General features: G+C 49.1%; 5 protein-coding genes across 5 annotated transcripts; 3 read left to right on the forward strand and 2 right to left on the reverse strand.

Moving 5' to 3' along the window:
• Positions 1-985: 985 nt before the first annotated feature.
• Positions 986-2752, forward strand: F9C07_2285863 (putative alcohol dehydrogenase). Its single transcript, XM_071510788.1, has 2 exons — positions 986-1012; positions 1071-2752. The coding sequence occupies exon 2, from the start codon at positions 1198-1200 to the stop codon at positions 2272-2274; it is 1077 nt and encodes a 358-aa protein (XP_071367677.1). The 5' UTR covers positions 986-1012; positions 1071-1197; the 3' UTR covers positions 2275-2752.
• F9C07_2167734 (uncharacterized protein) lies at positions 2753-3570 on the forward strand. Its single transcript, XM_071509337.1, has one exon. It carries the CDS (start codon positions 2991-2993, stop codon positions 3327-3329), a length of 339 nt encoding a protein of 112 aa, XP_071367678.1. The 5' UTR covers positions 2753-2990; the 3' UTR covers positions 3330-3570.
• Positions 3571-3822: 252 nt separating this feature from the next.
• On the forward strand, positions 3823-13013 carry F9C07_2223394 (uncharacterized protein; the record flags this gene model as incomplete). The annotated part of the gene is made up of 14 exons (XM_041294247.2): positions 3823-4150; positions 4202-4338; positions 4390-4472; positions 4530-4627; positions 4673-4793; positions 4849-5230; positions 5287-5417; positions 5468-5798; positions 5849-5954; positions 7085-7518; positions 7586-8822; positions 8909-9193; positions 10175-11148; positions 11202-13013. Exons 1-14 carry the CDS (start codon positions 4024-4026, stop codon positions 13011-13013), a joined length of 6258 nt encoding a protein of 2085 aa, XP_041149555.2. The 5' UTR covers positions 3823-4023.
• Positions 13014-13221: 208 nt separating this feature from the next.
• On the reverse strand, positions 13222-14263 carry F9C07_1734002 (uncharacterized protein). Its single transcript, XM_071508355.1, has 2 exons — positions 13808-14263; positions 13222-13725 (listed from the first exon to the last, which is right to left on the reverse strand). Exons 1-2 carry the CDS (start codon positions 14110-14112, stop codon positions 13431-13433), a joined length of 600 nt encoding a protein of 199 aa, XP_071367679.1. The 5' UTR covers positions 14113-14263; the 3' UTR covers positions 13222-13430.
• F9C07_1733996 (oxidoreductase FAD-binding protein) lies at positions 14264-16056 on the reverse strand. The gene is made up of 3 exons (XM_041294256.2): positions 15908-16056; positions 14945-15861; positions 14264-14892 (listed from the first exon to the last, which is right to left on the reverse strand). The coding sequence occupies exons 1-3, from the start codon at positions 15953-15955 to the stop codon at positions 14415-14417; spliced, it is 1443 nt and encodes a 480-aa protein (XP_041149552.1). The 5' UTR covers positions 15956-16056; the 3' UTR covers positions 14264-14414.
• Positions 16057-16179: the final 123 nt, after the last annotated feature.

The raw sequence follows: 16179 nt of genomic DNA on the forward strand, positions 1-16179 counted from the left end.
ATGCTTGATAACTAACTTTAGCTTCATGAGGTTCCTCGCTGTATAGGCTTGTTTCTCTTAGATAAATGCCAGGGCTGTACTGCACATGATGCTGACAGTTCAGCTAAGCGGAAAATAAAGGATTAGACGTGAGAGTAGACTAAACGAGCTTCCTCACAAATTTTGGTACGACAACTGCTTGATTTCAACTCGAGATATATGTAAGAAGGAATCATCTCTGTCTTGGTTATTTCACTCACTGTGTCGAGTCATGCAAGCCATACGGAGCAGGAGGAATTTGCCGACTAGATCCATAAAGTAGAGACTTGAACCAGATCGCTTACAGATCGGCAGTGGGGCTATTGCATAGCACAGCCCATTATCTTTTCCGGAAGAGATTTCCAGTGGGGATAAGGCGGGATAAGTTCAGCTGCCACCAGATTGACGATTGGTCTTATAACTTAATAGGATACGCTCAGCAATGTGCAACGCAACAAGTAGTCACCAATTTCACCGCGCAGAGAGACCATAACTTCTGGCTAGCTGCGGTGATTGTATAATCGGCGAACGTATACATCAAGCCAAAGATAACGAACGGTATGAGACTTCATGCCTATCGACGGCCAAACCCAGGATGATGAAGAGTTTGAGGAAGAACCCGATGAAGAACCTCAGGAACAACCTCCGAAAGCACAATACCGACGAACTGAGGAATTTCATTTCCCTGGCCCATGGCACACACACTAGTGTTCCTTCAGCTGCAGTGTTCATTGGGGGAAAATGTTAGCGAAGTCAACTGTAACTCAATATACATCTATGCTCCAGTTAATCAGCCCAAAGTTTCGTACGCAGTGGCTTCGTTAGCGATTTATATATCGTTAATACGTCCGTGCATTGTTAGTTCTTCTAGGATATTACCGCAATAGTTGTTAGCAAAATTACTCGATTCAACCTATGTTAGCCATTATTGGTTCTAAGAAGCAGGACTTTTGATAGATCCATCTAGAATAACTCGATTAACTCAAGAATAATGGTGAGTGAACACGATTAGTGATCGAAATTCTGTGATATAATTGGATTAGTGATATTAGTCAGCGACTCGTCAGCATCTTCGAGGATGATGTCTTCATTTCCAGTGATATATCAATCGGTACCTTCACCTTTTTTATAATCCACGATTATTATATCTTAAACTACCATCTTAAAAAACCCATAAAGATGCCCGTCCCCGACACCTTCCTAGCGGCTACGGTCAACGAGCCCTACGCCCAACATGTCGTTTCCAACCGCTCCTTGCAACCACTTGAATCAGGAGAAGTCGCTATCAAAATTACTGCCACGGCCATTAACCCCGTTGACTGGAAGATCCGTGACTACAATTTCTTTATTAAAGAGTACCCTGCCGTATTAGGATCGGATGCTGCCGGCGAGATTGTTGCTGTCGGGGCCGACGTCTCCAACTTTGCTGTGGGCGATCGGGTATTCTTCCAGGGTATCATTGGAAGATATGACTCCTCCACCTTCCAACAATACTGCAAGATGCCGGCCGCGCTGGTCTCCAAGACGCCTAGTAACATTAGCGACGACCAAGCCGCAGGAATAAGTCTTGCGACCGTGGCTGTCGTGACAGCATTCTACGACAAGTCAGGCCAAGGGTTAACCCCACCATGGGACCCGAATGGCCCGCAGGTCGGAAATGGCAAAGCCATAGTGATCATCGGGGGTGCCTCATCGGTGGGCCAATACGCCATTCAGTTGGCTAAACTATCGGGCTTTGAAAGCATCGTTACCAACGCAAGCTCTCAAAACTACGAGTTGCTTAAGAAGCTAGGCGCACATGTTGTCCTGGACCGAGCCCATTCGAGCCCGGAGGATTTCAAGGCTGCGATCGGCGGATTGCCTCTGGAATTCGTGTTCGATGCTATCTCGGTGAAAGCGACGCAAGCATTGGGTGTGGAGATTGTCCAGGCTACCAAAGGCGCCGATAAGATCGTGACAGTCCAGGGTGCCGACTCGGATGCTATTGCACTTGGTCAGTCGAAGGAGCCGAAGGTAGCGGTTAAGCAGGTCTTGGGATTGGGGAGCTCCCCAGCATTGCGTTATCTTAGCGAGCCTCTGGTGAAACATCTCGGAGGTGAGGATGGTTATATCGCGAAGAACCTTTTTGTTCCTAACCGGGTGCATTTGGTTAAAGGAGGACTGAACACCGTGGAACAGGCGCTGGCGAAGAATAAAGAAGGTGTCTCTGGCGAGAAGGTTGTATTCCGCCCCAATGAGGGAGCGAATCAAGCATGAAATATATACTTGCAGTATAAAGCTATAATATACGGCTTCATAGGTACTCTTTCTGCCTGTTACTTGCTTTAACATGTCCCCAGCCCTCGTTGGTAAGAGGCTCTAATAAAACTTGAGTGATTAGCCAAGGCCTGTATTTGCATGTCATCCTATATTTTCTAGCCAGATTCCAGATTTGTTTGTGCAAACCACTTCGCTCTTCCCTGTTGACCCATAGCAGTGGCTATAGCAGATGGAAGCGTAGAAGCCCATGCCTTTCATTATACTTTATTCAGAGTTCAAAACCGTGCCTGATAGGCTGTTCCGGATCTTACCAAGTGGAGATCGAGATCAGTGTCAGTCAAAACTCTGAGCACTAGCCTCATACAAGCCCTAGTGCCGCACCGCTAACCAATCCAGTGACATTGTCAATGTCTAGTGGGACTTTCTACTAGTGGTCGAACTTCTAAGGTCTTTTCAGCTGAAGTCGCCTTTTGCCGATCTATAGCGGGAGAGATAGATGCCGGAGAGGCATAAATAAACTTCCTACCCCCTCGTGAGAATTGATCATCCCCAGACATTCTCTACCCTCTTTATCCAATTCCACAATTTCCCTTTGACCACAATATTCACAATGGGTTATTTTAGTAAATTCACCTACCTTCTTGTTCATATTCGCTATGAATGTGGCTAACACTCATAGGCGATGACTCCGAGCAGGCCATCCATCGCCTGGGATGAAGTCAACAACGCCCCTCATGAGGTTGAACGGTCCGAGGAGCTCATTGGTGCTGCCGCTGCCTACCAGGCTGCAGAGAAATACGAGGAAAACGTCGCCGCGAACGGAAAGTACTTTCCTTACTGAATCCTTTTGTTGGATCTCAGAATGGAACCGTCTAACCTGTTGCTTGGTAGGCAAGCCCGCAAGCCAGGCTCAAGCGAAGGAAATTCTCCGTGGGCTTGCGGGTGCTTTCGTCGACAGAATCGTCGAGACTAAGGGCTTGGACTTTAGCGACGCGAAAAAGGCTAAATACCTCGCCAATAGCCATAGAGTGGATATAATTGCCGAGGGGTAAAGTCATATGACTTGGATGAATACTATCGATATAGACTCTTGTCACATACAAGACTCTCATAGAGCAATTGATATTCATTATTACTTCGTGAGTAAAATCTGGGACTGTGAGGCCATATGGCGCATAGGCATAAAGGGTAGAAATATAATAGAAATTATGTCCAAGGCATATCACCCAAATGTGACCCTAGAGACACCCTTCTAGATATAACTATAGAGAAACTACAAGCCGGTGACTAGTTAGGTGGGTCACCAGCAATCCCTGACAAAACAGGAAAATGGGTGTCTATTACTTAGGATAAGAGAAAAATATAGTAGAAAACACTTATTGCAAGTACTGACGATATAATACCTATTTAGATGGTTCTGTATGTTGGATTCAACTGTCCAATGGCTTTGAGAGAAAAGAAAGAGTGTTGGCGGATACTGTATTCTAATTGGTGGTTGGGACAATATATAACGCCATCTTAAGAGCGATTGGCCTCATCTTCCTTATTCCCCCGACCCCTTTACTATCTTTGTTCCTGCCCTGCATTCTTTATTTAGGGCATCCGACAATGACTCACAGGTATTGAATGTACTTGACATAATGGGACAATAACACTCTTTACGTCTATTCATACCCCCACCCAATCTGCGACTATAAATGCCCCAGTTTTAACCGCTATTCATTGACTCACGAAAAATCGAGCAACATGACAGCTGACGAAGAATCGCCGTTTTTGCAGTCACCTCCCACCCCAGGAAGCCCTGTGTCTGACCTTGAACGAAGACGAAGGTCTGATCGAGCCAACAAATTGGTCATCTATGGTTCTTTTGTCGGTGAGTGTTTTACAAATGAGAAGGTGCCAGGAATGTGCTGACAACTCTCAGGCGTGTTCCTTGCGTCCGCTGACGAGTCACTTGTCATCTCAACATGGAGCTCCATCGCGTCGCAATTTAATTGTCTGTCTCAAGGGTCATGGCTGCTAGTCGCATATAATTTTGGTTATTGCGTCTCATTGCCGGTGGTAAGTCGCTTAGAAACGGTCCACTCTGTGATACTTACGCAATTTGGTTAGTATGGCACGCTCAGCGACATATATGGACGGAAAAATGTCCTCCTCTGGGCTTACTTTCTGTTCGCTTTGGGATGTCTGGCATGGTGAGCCATCCGGGTTCCATCCATCTCCCTCGAGGCTACTAAGGGGATACAACGCAGTGGCGCTAGTGGCTCCTTGATCCAGCTCATTCTGGCTAGAGTATTAGCTGGCATTAGTGGCGGTGGTATGGTTGCTCTGGTGTCCATTATCATTACCGGTACGTTCATACCTGATGCACATTCCTAGACCTGACAATTGATAGATTTGATGCCTTCCAACGAGGTGGCACTGTTTCGGGGATATGCTAATGTAGTCAATGTTGCTGGCCGCAGCTTGGGAGCCCCAGTTGGGGGCTTTCTGATCGCGACACTCGGGTGGAGATGGTTTGTTTCTAGTTAGCATTTTGGGTGCGACGTTACAACGCTTACTATAGTCCAGGGCCTTTCTAGGGCAACTCCCCCTTATCATTATTTGTATTCTGGTCGCATATTACGGTCTTCCCTCGTCGTTGAACCAAAGTAAGGCAGATAGCGACCAAGATGATTCTCGATCTCGAGCTTCAGATCTCGACTATGGAGGTATTATCAGTCTTGCTACCGCAATCCTCATTCTGCTATTCTTGATCCAAAGCTTGAGCACGACAGATGATCAACCCGGCCTGCCCTACGTATTAGCCCCTGCTTTCGCAATCGCCATTGCAGTGTTCGTTCTCACAGAAGCATACTGGGCCAGAAAGCCATTGATACCGTTAAGCCTGCTAAAATGCTCCTTGGGAGGGTACTGTGTGGGGCAATTGTTGTTAATCACAGGTCGCTCGGCAGTGAGTACAATGTTGCAACAACCCTGTTTCACTACTGACAGATCACTTGTATATAGCTTAGCAGTAATATGGTACCATACTTCGTCCGAATTGAAAAAGTGACTGATTTTCTGGCATCATTTACCTACGTCGTCACTGCGGTGGGTGTCTCAGTCGGCGGCCTGATTTCAGGTGCCATCATCAAACGGTGAGTTGCAGGCCAACATATCCGGTGTTCGCTACTAATGAAGGTGACAGAACGAAGCAATATAAAACAATGACTGTAATAGCAGTGGTATCTACTGTCTTGCTGTCTATTTTAATCTTCATTCGCTACCGCGATGGTTGCTATACCTGGGAGCTAATTTATCTTTTCCCTTCGGGCCTTTCAAATGGCATACTCTTCTCCACGCAATTCATTGGCATGTCCTTGGCGGCACCTAAAGAGCGGCTGGCGACTTCGATTGGGATATACTACCTCTCCCAGCAATTGGGGTTCATTGTCGGTCCGGCCGCTTCGGTCGCTGTTGTTCAGCGGCTCTTCGCCCATAGGCTTTCAGAAAGTCTGGAAGGATTGGAAGAAAAACAGGTGCGTATAACTGACCTGAAACAATGTTGAGGCTAATGACTTTGATATAGTGTATTGGGAAAGTCATTAATGATCTAAGATACTCTGAGAGCTTACCGGAAAGACTCCAGAGTATCGTCCGATCGAGCTATCTGTATGGGTTTCAATTTGTACCATGTAAGTTCAATCTAACCCCCAAAGTAGCTGGAGACCGCAGAAGCTGACAAAAATAGTGCTTGGCACGGTGTCCACTTTGATCTTGTTGCCAATTGTACTATTACAAAAGGAAAGAAGAATCGAATGAGATTCGTACCAAAGCAGACTATAGATGGCTGGGCCACAACAATGCATGATTGAACCATGGGACATTGTGCAAAGGAGACGTGGTGTGTAGAAGGGAACATCCGAAACCACCGGATTCTATCATGGGAACTGTGGGTTATAGGTAGTCTACATTTGGGACTGGAACAGGATCGACAAGTCATTCAAATAATAACTTGGCTTTTCTGCGCCACGAGCTTGGAACTGTTTAACCGATCATTAGTACAAGAGTTAACACATTGGAAACAGATCTCTCATTCGATGTGCCCCAACTCCACCCCATCCCTTATTTCGAAACAATATAGACCTCAGATCGAGATTCCACCAGCGTATTCTCGACAAATCACCAGTATCCATGAAGATAAGGCAGCCCTATATTGCCAAAGTGGGGCTGTGAGAAGCGAAATTCTCTTGCGTACGGTTGCGACGCGTCACCAGGGGGCCGGGATGCCGTGAGAAACCCGATAGTCATACTGAAGAGCTCCACTCTGAGGCCGTTTAAACCACCCAAACACCTCGGGTTTTCCGACCGGCACTGATGTCGTAGACCGGTTACGACGAATGCCGTTCTACTACGATCAGCCATTACTTCATAGGGAAAAGCTTGGCCATCCTCAATCCCCGGGTGTGGGAGCGTCATTTTCTATTACCGTAGAAGATCAGCGCCCACAAAATGTAATGCAGTTCGGTACTATTGAATCACGAAGTATAAATAGAGCATACACCCCCTAACAGTTACGATATGATCAATAGTTACCTAATTTCAGTCTATCGTGTATACAATTTTTGCCTAACTAGAGTCGTTCATTCGCTTTCTTATATCGTTCTTTGGTAAGATGAGGTTCGTCTCACTTGCCGTAGGGGCAGCCTTGCTAGGCGCTGCAGGCGCCTCCTCGATTTCTTCCAATGTAGGCTTGCTCAAAGCCAATGGTGGTCAGTTTCCTCACATAAGGCAAACCTGAATAAACAGGCTAATATACGAATAGTTGCGCTCGGAAACTGGGAAGCTGCCTACGAGAAAGCATCCGCTTTTGTCTCAGGCCTGACCACTGATCAGAAACTGGCTTTGATCACGGGTAGTAATGTTGAGTCGACTAATGGAAACTTCACTCCCCTCTACTTCCTCGACGGAGACATGGGTCTTCAGGACTTCTATTATGTTTCTGCTTTCAGCTTGTCCTCGGCTCTTGCGATGACCTGGGATCGCGACGCTATTTATGAGCAGGCTAAAGCTGTCGGATCGGAGTTCTATAACAAGGGTGTTCAAGTGGTCGCTGGACCCACGTCTCAGCCATTGGGGCGTACCCCTTGGGGTGGTCGTGGCGTCGAAGGGTTTGGCCCGGATCCTTATCTCAATGGCTTGGCTACTGGACTCACCACCAAGGGCTATGTTGATGCTGGAGTGATACCGGGTGGTAAGGTGAGATATACTTTCCTAATCCCCGGACACTTTGTAATTTACTTATATGCGATCCGTGTGTCGATAGCACTTCCTCTTATACGAGCAAGAAACCAACAGGACCTCCAGTTTTGGAAGCAGCGGAGAAGGCTCTCCCTACTCCTCCAATGCGGATGACAAAACCATCCATGAAACATATCTGTGGCCATTCTACGATGCAGTGAAGAATGGCGCTGGCGCGGTGATGTGCGCAATGACCAAGGTCAACGGCACCATGGCTTGCGAGAATTCGGATCTTCTGATGAAGATGTTGAAGACGGAACTTGGCTTCCCGGGTATGGTCTGGCCTGACATGAATGGTCAAAACAGCGCCAAGGGATCAGCTTTGGGTGGTGAGGACTATGGATCGAGTTCTATCTGGAGTACTTCGACCATGGAAAGTTTCTTGTCGAACGGTACCCTCAGTGAGGCTCGCTTGAACGATATGGCCATCAGGAATCTGATAGGTTACTATTACGTTAACCTGGACAACGGCCGCCAGCCTACAAGGCAAACGACAGATGTCTATGTGGACGTTAGAGCTAACCATTCCAAGCTGATTCGAGAGAACGGAGCGAAGTCCATGGCGTTGTTGAAGAATGAGGGTGTGCTGCCGCTAAGCAAGCCCCGTGTTATGAGTATCTTTGGAGCTCACGCTGGTCCTATCATGGGCGGCCCGAATAGTAATGTCGATGTCATGGGCTCCGGTCCGACCTATCAGGGTCATCTGGCCACAGGCTCGGGATCCGGAATGGCATCTATGCCCTATTTGATCACTCCCTACGGTGCCCTGACTAACAAGGCGGCCCAAGACGGAACTGTGTTGCGTTGGGTGTTAAACGATACTTACAGCTCTGGGGGAGGCTCTTCGCTAGTTCCATCGAGTACGTCCTCTACTGCCGTGGAGCCGTCCTTTGAGAACTTTGCCACCGGATCGGATATCTGCCTGGTCTTCATAAATGCCCTGGCTGGAGAAGGTGCGGATCGAACCGAGCTATATAACGCAGACCAAGACGCTATGGTGAACACGGTTGCGGATAACTGTAACAACACAGTTGCGGTGGTCAATACTGTTGGACCGCGACTGCTGGATCAGTGGATCGAGCACGATAACGTTACAGCCGTTCTCTATGGATCTCTCCTCGGACAGGAATCGGGTAACTCAATCGTGGACCTTCTCTATGGCGACGTCAACCCATCCGGCCGTCTTGTCCACACCATTGCCAAGAACGAGAGTGATTACAATGTTGGACTTTGCTATACCGCCCAATGCAACTTCACCGAAGGTAAGCCGAACTTATTGATCCCTCAATATCCACACCACCACACACCTCACCCATCCATCCCATCGAATCTAACCAACGACAAACAGGAGTCTACCTCGACTACCGCTACTTCGACGCCCATAACATCACCCCCCGATACCCCTTCGGCCACGGCCTCTCCTACACCACCTTCCACTACTCATCCCTAGCCATCAAAGCCCCCTCATCCATAACGAAAGCACCAAAAGGCAACCTCACCGTCGGCGGCCCCAGCGACCTCTGGGACGTCGTAGGAACCGTCTCCGCCCGCATCGCCAACAACGGCACCCTTTCCGGCGCAGAGGTTCCTCAGCTCTATCTCGGCTTCCCCGATTCGGCAGATCAACCCGTTCGTCAGTTGAGGGGGTTCGATCGTGTTGAACTTTCAGCTGGGCAGGAAGCGGTTGTTACTTTTAATTTGCGGCGGAGGGATATCTCTTATTGGAATGTGAAGACTCAGCAGTGGATGGTTGCTGGGGGGAAGTATACGGTCTTTGTGGGGGGGAGTTCGAGGGATTTGAGGTTGAATGGGACGTTTTTTCTTTGGGTTGGGTCTTAGGTATGTTGTCTGATATAGTATTTCTAGGGGCGCATGCTCTTGGAGGTTATCAGGTAAATAAATTAGGAGTGGGCCATGATAGTCGAAGGAGGATCGGGAAGGTTGATTTGCTAGATGCTAACACCTACCGCTGAAGATGTGGATGATCATAGTCACCCAGGCTATATAAACCACAAAAACGTCTCTCACAGCCAATCTTTCTCCACAGTCCATGCCTAGACATTCATTAGTTATCTCATAATCTCCTCTTCTCTCACGACAACGCATTAGCATTACACAAAGGACACGTCCCTCTGCCGTCAAACTGAACTGAACCCCGTACCTACGATCCACCCCGCAGACCTACTATCTGGGGACAAATAGAACTATACCCATGTCTACAAGGGAGACAGCCATCAGCGAAAGACATTTGGTGGAAAATTCATTATTGCTGAATGGCGCTAGGGCTGGCCCCACATGTCCATAACTTCCATGCAATAGGACACGGCAAATAGGCTATTGAAATGAGGATAATTTTGAAACTCAATTTCCCCAGATATTACTTCAGGCTAAAGCCCCCGCTTCTGTATAGGGGCGTCCGTGGTACATAAAGGCGACCCTTTTTTTCCCAATAAAATCAAAAAACATACAAAATATGGCCCTCGTCTCCCAGTCGTTATGAAGCTGATTTGGCCTACGTCTCTTCTCTTTACGGCCCTGGTGGCAGCCGAACCGTACCTTCTATTCAGTTCTGGTACAAGTGAGTACCAACTCGCGAGTAACACAACTGCACCAGCTGTATGGGTCGCGCAGAATGAGCCTGTTGGGGTTCTCCGAGCCGCACACGATTTGGCCAATGACTTTGGCCGCGTGCTCGGTGTCAACGGAACCGTTAATGTCTTCGATACCGACATCTCGGAGTCCCCTGGGAAGGCTGTCATCATCACCGGAACGGTGGGACAGTCTACTCTCATCGACCAGCTAGTTTCCGACGGGAAGCTCGACGTATCGCTGATTGAGGGCAAATGGGAATCATACGTCTCCCAGGTCGTCGAGAACCCCTTTCCCAATGTTACATGGTCCCTCGTTGTAGCTGGCAGTGACAGGCGGGGCACAATCTATGGTCTGTACGACATTTCTGAGCAGATGGGGGTTTCGCCGTGGTACTGGTGGGCGGACGTCCCCGTGAAGACTAAGACCGGCATCTGGGTCGCGCCGGAGGGCACGTTCCAGAAATCCCCGTCCGTTAAATATCGCGGGTTCTTTATCAACGATGAGTCGCCGGCGCTATCAGGTTGGGTTGCCGAGAACTTTGGGACTAAGTTTAATAGCGCCTTCTATCGGCATATCTTCGAGCTCTGCCTTCGACTCAAGGGCAATTATCTCTGGCCGGCTATGTGGGGCAAGATGTTCTACGTCGATGATGTCGAGAATGGGCAGCTGGCGCATGAATACGGGATCATCATGGGCACGAGCCACCACGAGCCGATGGCCCGGTCCGAGCAGGAGCAAAAGACTTATCTGGATGGAGAGTGGAACTGGAACGAGAACCAGGCAAACATCACGACCTTCTTCCAGCAGGGAATTGACAGGGCCAAGCACTGGGACACAATATGGACCATGGGAATGCGCGGAGAAGGGGACGTCGCATCCCCTACCTTGACAGCAGCCGATCTTGAAGAGTTAATTCATGCGCAGCAGAAATTATTAGTGGATTCATTCAACGCTAGTGACCCCGCTAGCATTCCCCAGACCTGGGTGCTATACAAGGTGAGTCAACTTTACTATTATCACTCGAAATGTCACTGACGACTCGAATGAAGGAGGTCAGTGATTACTATGCGGCAGGAATGGAGGTGCCAGAATCTGTTACCCTTCTTTGGACCGATGACAACTCGGGCAATCTCATCCGTGTGCCCATTGCCAATGAGACTTCTCGGGTAGCAGGCGCAGGCGTGTACTATCATTTTGACTACGTCGGCAGTCCACGGAGCTACAAGTGGATCAACACAATCCAGCTGGTCAAGACATGGGAGCAGATGCATCTAGCCTACCAGAAAAGCGCCCGGCAAATATGGATTGCGAATGTCGGAGACATCAAGGGGCTCGAGGTGCCATTGACGCACTTTATGGATATGGCGTATGATATGGATCGCTTTACCAGTACGGATTCCACCACAAAATGGCTGAAGCGCTGGGCTGCCCGGGAGTTCAACGAACGGATTGCCGACCGTACTGCCGATATTCTCAATCATTATGGAACACTTGTTGCGCGCCGCAAGTACGAGCTCCTCAGCCAGTTGCCATTTGCATTCAGCACGATCTACTACGACGAAGCAGAGGCCAACCTGGCCCAATGGGAGAGTCTACTGGCCCAGACGCAGAGTGTTTACAGTTCTCTTGACCAGGCAACCCGAACTCCCTTTTTCGAAATGGTTTTGCACCCGGTGCTGGCCGGAAAGACCGTTGTGGATCTTTACACGAAGACCGCATTCAACGCACTATACCACCAGCAAGGCCGGATCAGCACAAACCGCCTTGCCCAAAAAGTGCATGATTTGTTTACTGAAGATTCCGCAATCACGGAGCGATATCACGGTGTCAACGGAGGCAAATGGAGGCCGGTCATGGATCAGGTTCACATTGGCTACAGTTCATGGGACGACCCCGTGGACAACACTAACGTCATGCCAGCTTTGAGCTATATAGCAGCACCCCAGGGTGCTGGGGGCATCGGAATCGCTGTACAGGGCAGTGCAGCATCCTACCCAGAGCAGAAAACATTACGCCTCCTCTCCATGGACCCTTACATGCCTCCGTCAGAGTCGCGGTATATTGATATATTCGCTCGCAAAAACACCACAGTCACGTACTCCATTTCCTCCAACACCTCCTATGTCACGGTCTCAAACGCAAGTGGGTCAGTATCGGCATCTAGTAATATCTCCGACGTGCGCAGCACCATTACGGTTGATTGGGCTTCTGCAGAGCCGGGCTTATCACACACCGAACTGCAAGTGCGAGCGGGTGATGGGTTTACCGCCGCCCTCGTACTTTCTGTCAACAACACCTTCGTCCCTACAAACTTTACCGGTTTTGTCGAGTCGAATGGCGTCATCTCCATCGAAGCAAGCCACTATACCAGTGCCGAGACGAAAAGCAACGTCTCGTATGTCGAGATCCCGCATTACGGACGCACCCTCTCTGCCGTCATGCCCTGGCCGGTGACGATGGGGACGCAACATCCCAACACCGGGCCGGCGTTGCGATACTCCCTGTACACTACGACCGCGTCGCCCAGCGCAAGGCTCATCATTAGTCTCGGTGCCTCGCATAACCATGACCCCACGCGGTTGATCAAATTTGCCTATTCACTGGACGGATCGGTGCCCGTTACCGTCCGCCCGGTGTCTACTGTGCCGCCCTACAAGGAAGGCCAGGCCTGGCAGCAGGCGGTGATCGAAAACGGCTGGACATCGGTGATCGAGCTCCCTGGTGAGGTTGGGACGGGCGAGCATGAGTTGTCACTGTGGCTTCTTGAGCCAGGTGTGGTCTTGCAAAAGATTGTTTTGGACATGGGGGGTTATCAGGACTCGGCGCTGGGCCCGCCTGAGAGTATGAGAGTTGGTGTATGATATGTGTAACTATATTTTGTCATGGTGAGGAGGGGGGTCTAGGATGCGAAGCTCGAACATTTGAACTGACTCCGGTTAATAAGAATTTACATAGACCAGTGGATTTATAGGTGAGATTCTCAAATTTTCGGGGGATAGTAAGAATTTATATAGGAAATCGAATTCGCCACTATAGCTAGTATCACTTAGAAGGCTTTCTCACTTTCCGGGGCCTCATCTAGTGAGGTATTACAGTAGCTTCACCCAACTACACAAGCTCAAGCGGTTGATACTAGAGGACGAAGAGCATCGCCGGCTCACCAGCTCGAAGTTTTTGCAAGCATTGCCATAGCTTTCAAATGATACCTTACTTACTGAATGATCTTTTTCTGTGTAGCTCCTCAAGCATGTCACACAGTCGTTTTAAACTTTTATTTATCACCTTTCCAATTCTTCAGCCGACTTCAACTGTTCTCCCCCATTTACCCTCTGGTCCACCAATGCATTAATTCGCCAACGATCTTTTGTCCCCTTTCTCTTCTGACAACATCTTGGAACTGCCAGGACCTTTTTCCCAATAAAGTCAGCCGGGTCAACCGCGAACAAAAGCCAGGTATTTGCATAAACGCGGTTATCATCCTCAATCTCAATGATGTTAACCTGTAACACCTCGGGGTAGGGATCATCAGCTGGCACAAGATGGTCGAATGTCACATCGTAATAGTCAGTCTGCCTTACCAGGTCATTGGAAAACGTTAGTCTTATGCATTTTATATCTGGGTGAGTAGGTAAGATAGGGATTAAGGCAAGCTTACTCATTCAGATACTTCTCTGGCATCCAACCCAGGTATTCATCTCTAACTTCTAGATCGCCTGGGACTTTTTGACGAGGATCTCGTCCGTATAGTTGTCGATATGTTAATCTTACTAGCTTTGGGCCTGCTGGTTGTGGGAATGTTTGGCTTTGGAGATTTAGATGCCATGGCGTGTGGGGTAGGAGTCTTTGAATGGCGATTAAGGGACCTTCGATTTGGATTCGAAGCGGGTGGTCCTGCGGTGGGAGGTGATGTTTGTGGCTGGGATTGTGGATGAAAGGTGGGATGTGAAGTGGGAGCGCCATCTGGAGAATAAAGCTATCTGATTTCTCTTTGCTGGTGTTGATTGAGGAGCTGTGGTAAGTGAAGCTGATGTTCTGCGTGCAGAAGTGGTGGAGGAGGGAGTGATATATCGCCCTTGTCTAGGGCTTGGAGACTACCGTCATCACATGATTTGTATTTGTGCGACTGAACGAATAGAGGAGTAACAAAGAAAGGTCAAATTGGTTAGGTACCACAATTTAAAAGTAAAGGCTGTGGGTCCTGTCCATGGCCGTAAATCTTGATGAGCGATTTCTGTACTAAGTGTAGCCCTAGTGTCCAACTCTTATTTCGGTAGCTTGAATCCTCCAGGTACATTGGTCTGGAACACCCTCTTCGGATCGACGTCCTGGCTCACGCGCTTTAATAGCTGCACATTCTTACTCTTATAGCTAGAGATTGGATCCTGCCATGGCGCCGCATAGTTGAGGTACACGAATGGCTCGTAGACACCTAACTTGCGTGCATCGTTATCGATGTTATCGAAAAGCTCGCGTGCAGCCTTGTCAACTTCCTCGTCATCTGACTCGTCGTCCCAAGTTGCGCTAAGAAGTGTCACAACCAGCGAACCAGACGCATCAGTTAGACCCAATGCATTCCTCGAGGCATTACGGGCATAGATAGCTGGCGGCAATGGTTCAAGAGAAATAGCCCACACCATACCTGGAATACCCTCAACACTCTCCAGACTAGAATCCCAGTGCTGGTAAACCGCAGTCAACATAGGAAGAGTAGACCTATGAGTGGTAACTACAGTCAACTGCCTTTAACCGAGTCAGCCAGACTCATCACGAAACCCAAGATCCGTAAACTCACCGCTTATCAACCTTCGAGAACGATCCCTGCTCCATCGCAATCTCATGCAACCCCGCAATCCTCACCGTACTATACAGCTTCGGGATCGCCATGAACGGGCGATAAACCACCGGATTCTCCTCGGCCTTCGTATACACGATGCTATTCACCACGGCCTTGCCCTGTGCCGAGTACCCGAAACTGGTGATCAGGGACGCATACTCATCATACCCCTCTGCTGAATTCACACCCGCAAATGCCTCGAGCTGCTCTTGGTAGGTATCAACAGAATGGTATACAGTTCCGCCCCAGATAGGACCCTGTTCGAACGTCTTCAGGTCTACGCGCGTGACAACTCCGAAGTTATTTGATCCGCCACGCAGCGCAATCAGTAGTTCTGGATTCTCATGCTCATTGGCATTGACGATCGTGCCGTTAGCGAGGACGACTTCGAAGTTAGTCACCGTGTCGCAGGTCCAGCCGTACCGCGGAGAGAAATATGAGATCCCCCCGCCGGTGGTTAGGCCACCAACTCCTACCTGTCCTGCGCGACCGCCTGCGACTGAGAGGCCTAATTGGTCGAGGTGGGGATAGACGTCGCCCCAGGTTGCGCCGACGCCGATGGAGGCGGTCGTGCGATCGGGGCTTACTTTGATACTGTTTAGGCCACGGAGGTCGAGAGTGATTCCGTTTGCGATGTTGGATGCGCCGGTGAAGGGGGCATGGCCGCCTGAGCGAATGGCGAAATTTGGAGTTTCAGGGGTTGAATTTATTATTTTGATGGCGGTGGACACGTCCTGTGCCGTCGTTGGAGAAACAATGCAAAGGGGGTGGAGGTTAGAGTTTTGTTGGGAGAAGTAAGTGTTGATCGAGTTGTTGTAGGGTTGGCTGTTTGGGAATGAGACCTTTTTGCCGAGAGCGCCAATCAAGGCTAGGCACTAGTTTTGTCAGGTTGGGGCAATGTATAGTTTGGCAAGGGCTTACACAGGTTGCTACACTCGTGTTGGTGGTGTTGCCCGAGTTAGTTCCCATGGCCAGAGACTGTGCAGATGCTGTCGGCAGAAAATAAGTAGAAACGAGGGAGGAAACCGGGGAGTAACAGCTATTTGTACAAGGAAAGTTATACTTCCCAGGATTTAGGGCTTACATACTGGTCTATATGATATGATCACTCTGACGCTTAGCGGTTGGAGTGGCGGCTTACTTGCATTAGCGTGTGCTTAACTCTCTAAAGTGCCTGCTCGTGCACATATTCC

Source organism: Aspergillus flavus, chromosome 6 (assembly GCF_009017415.1).
Source record: "Aspergillus flavus chromosome 6, complete sequence".
Classification (NCBI taxonomy): Eukaryota; Fungi; Ascomycota; class Eurotiomycetes; order Eurotiales; family Aspergillaceae; genus Aspergillus; species Aspergillus flavus.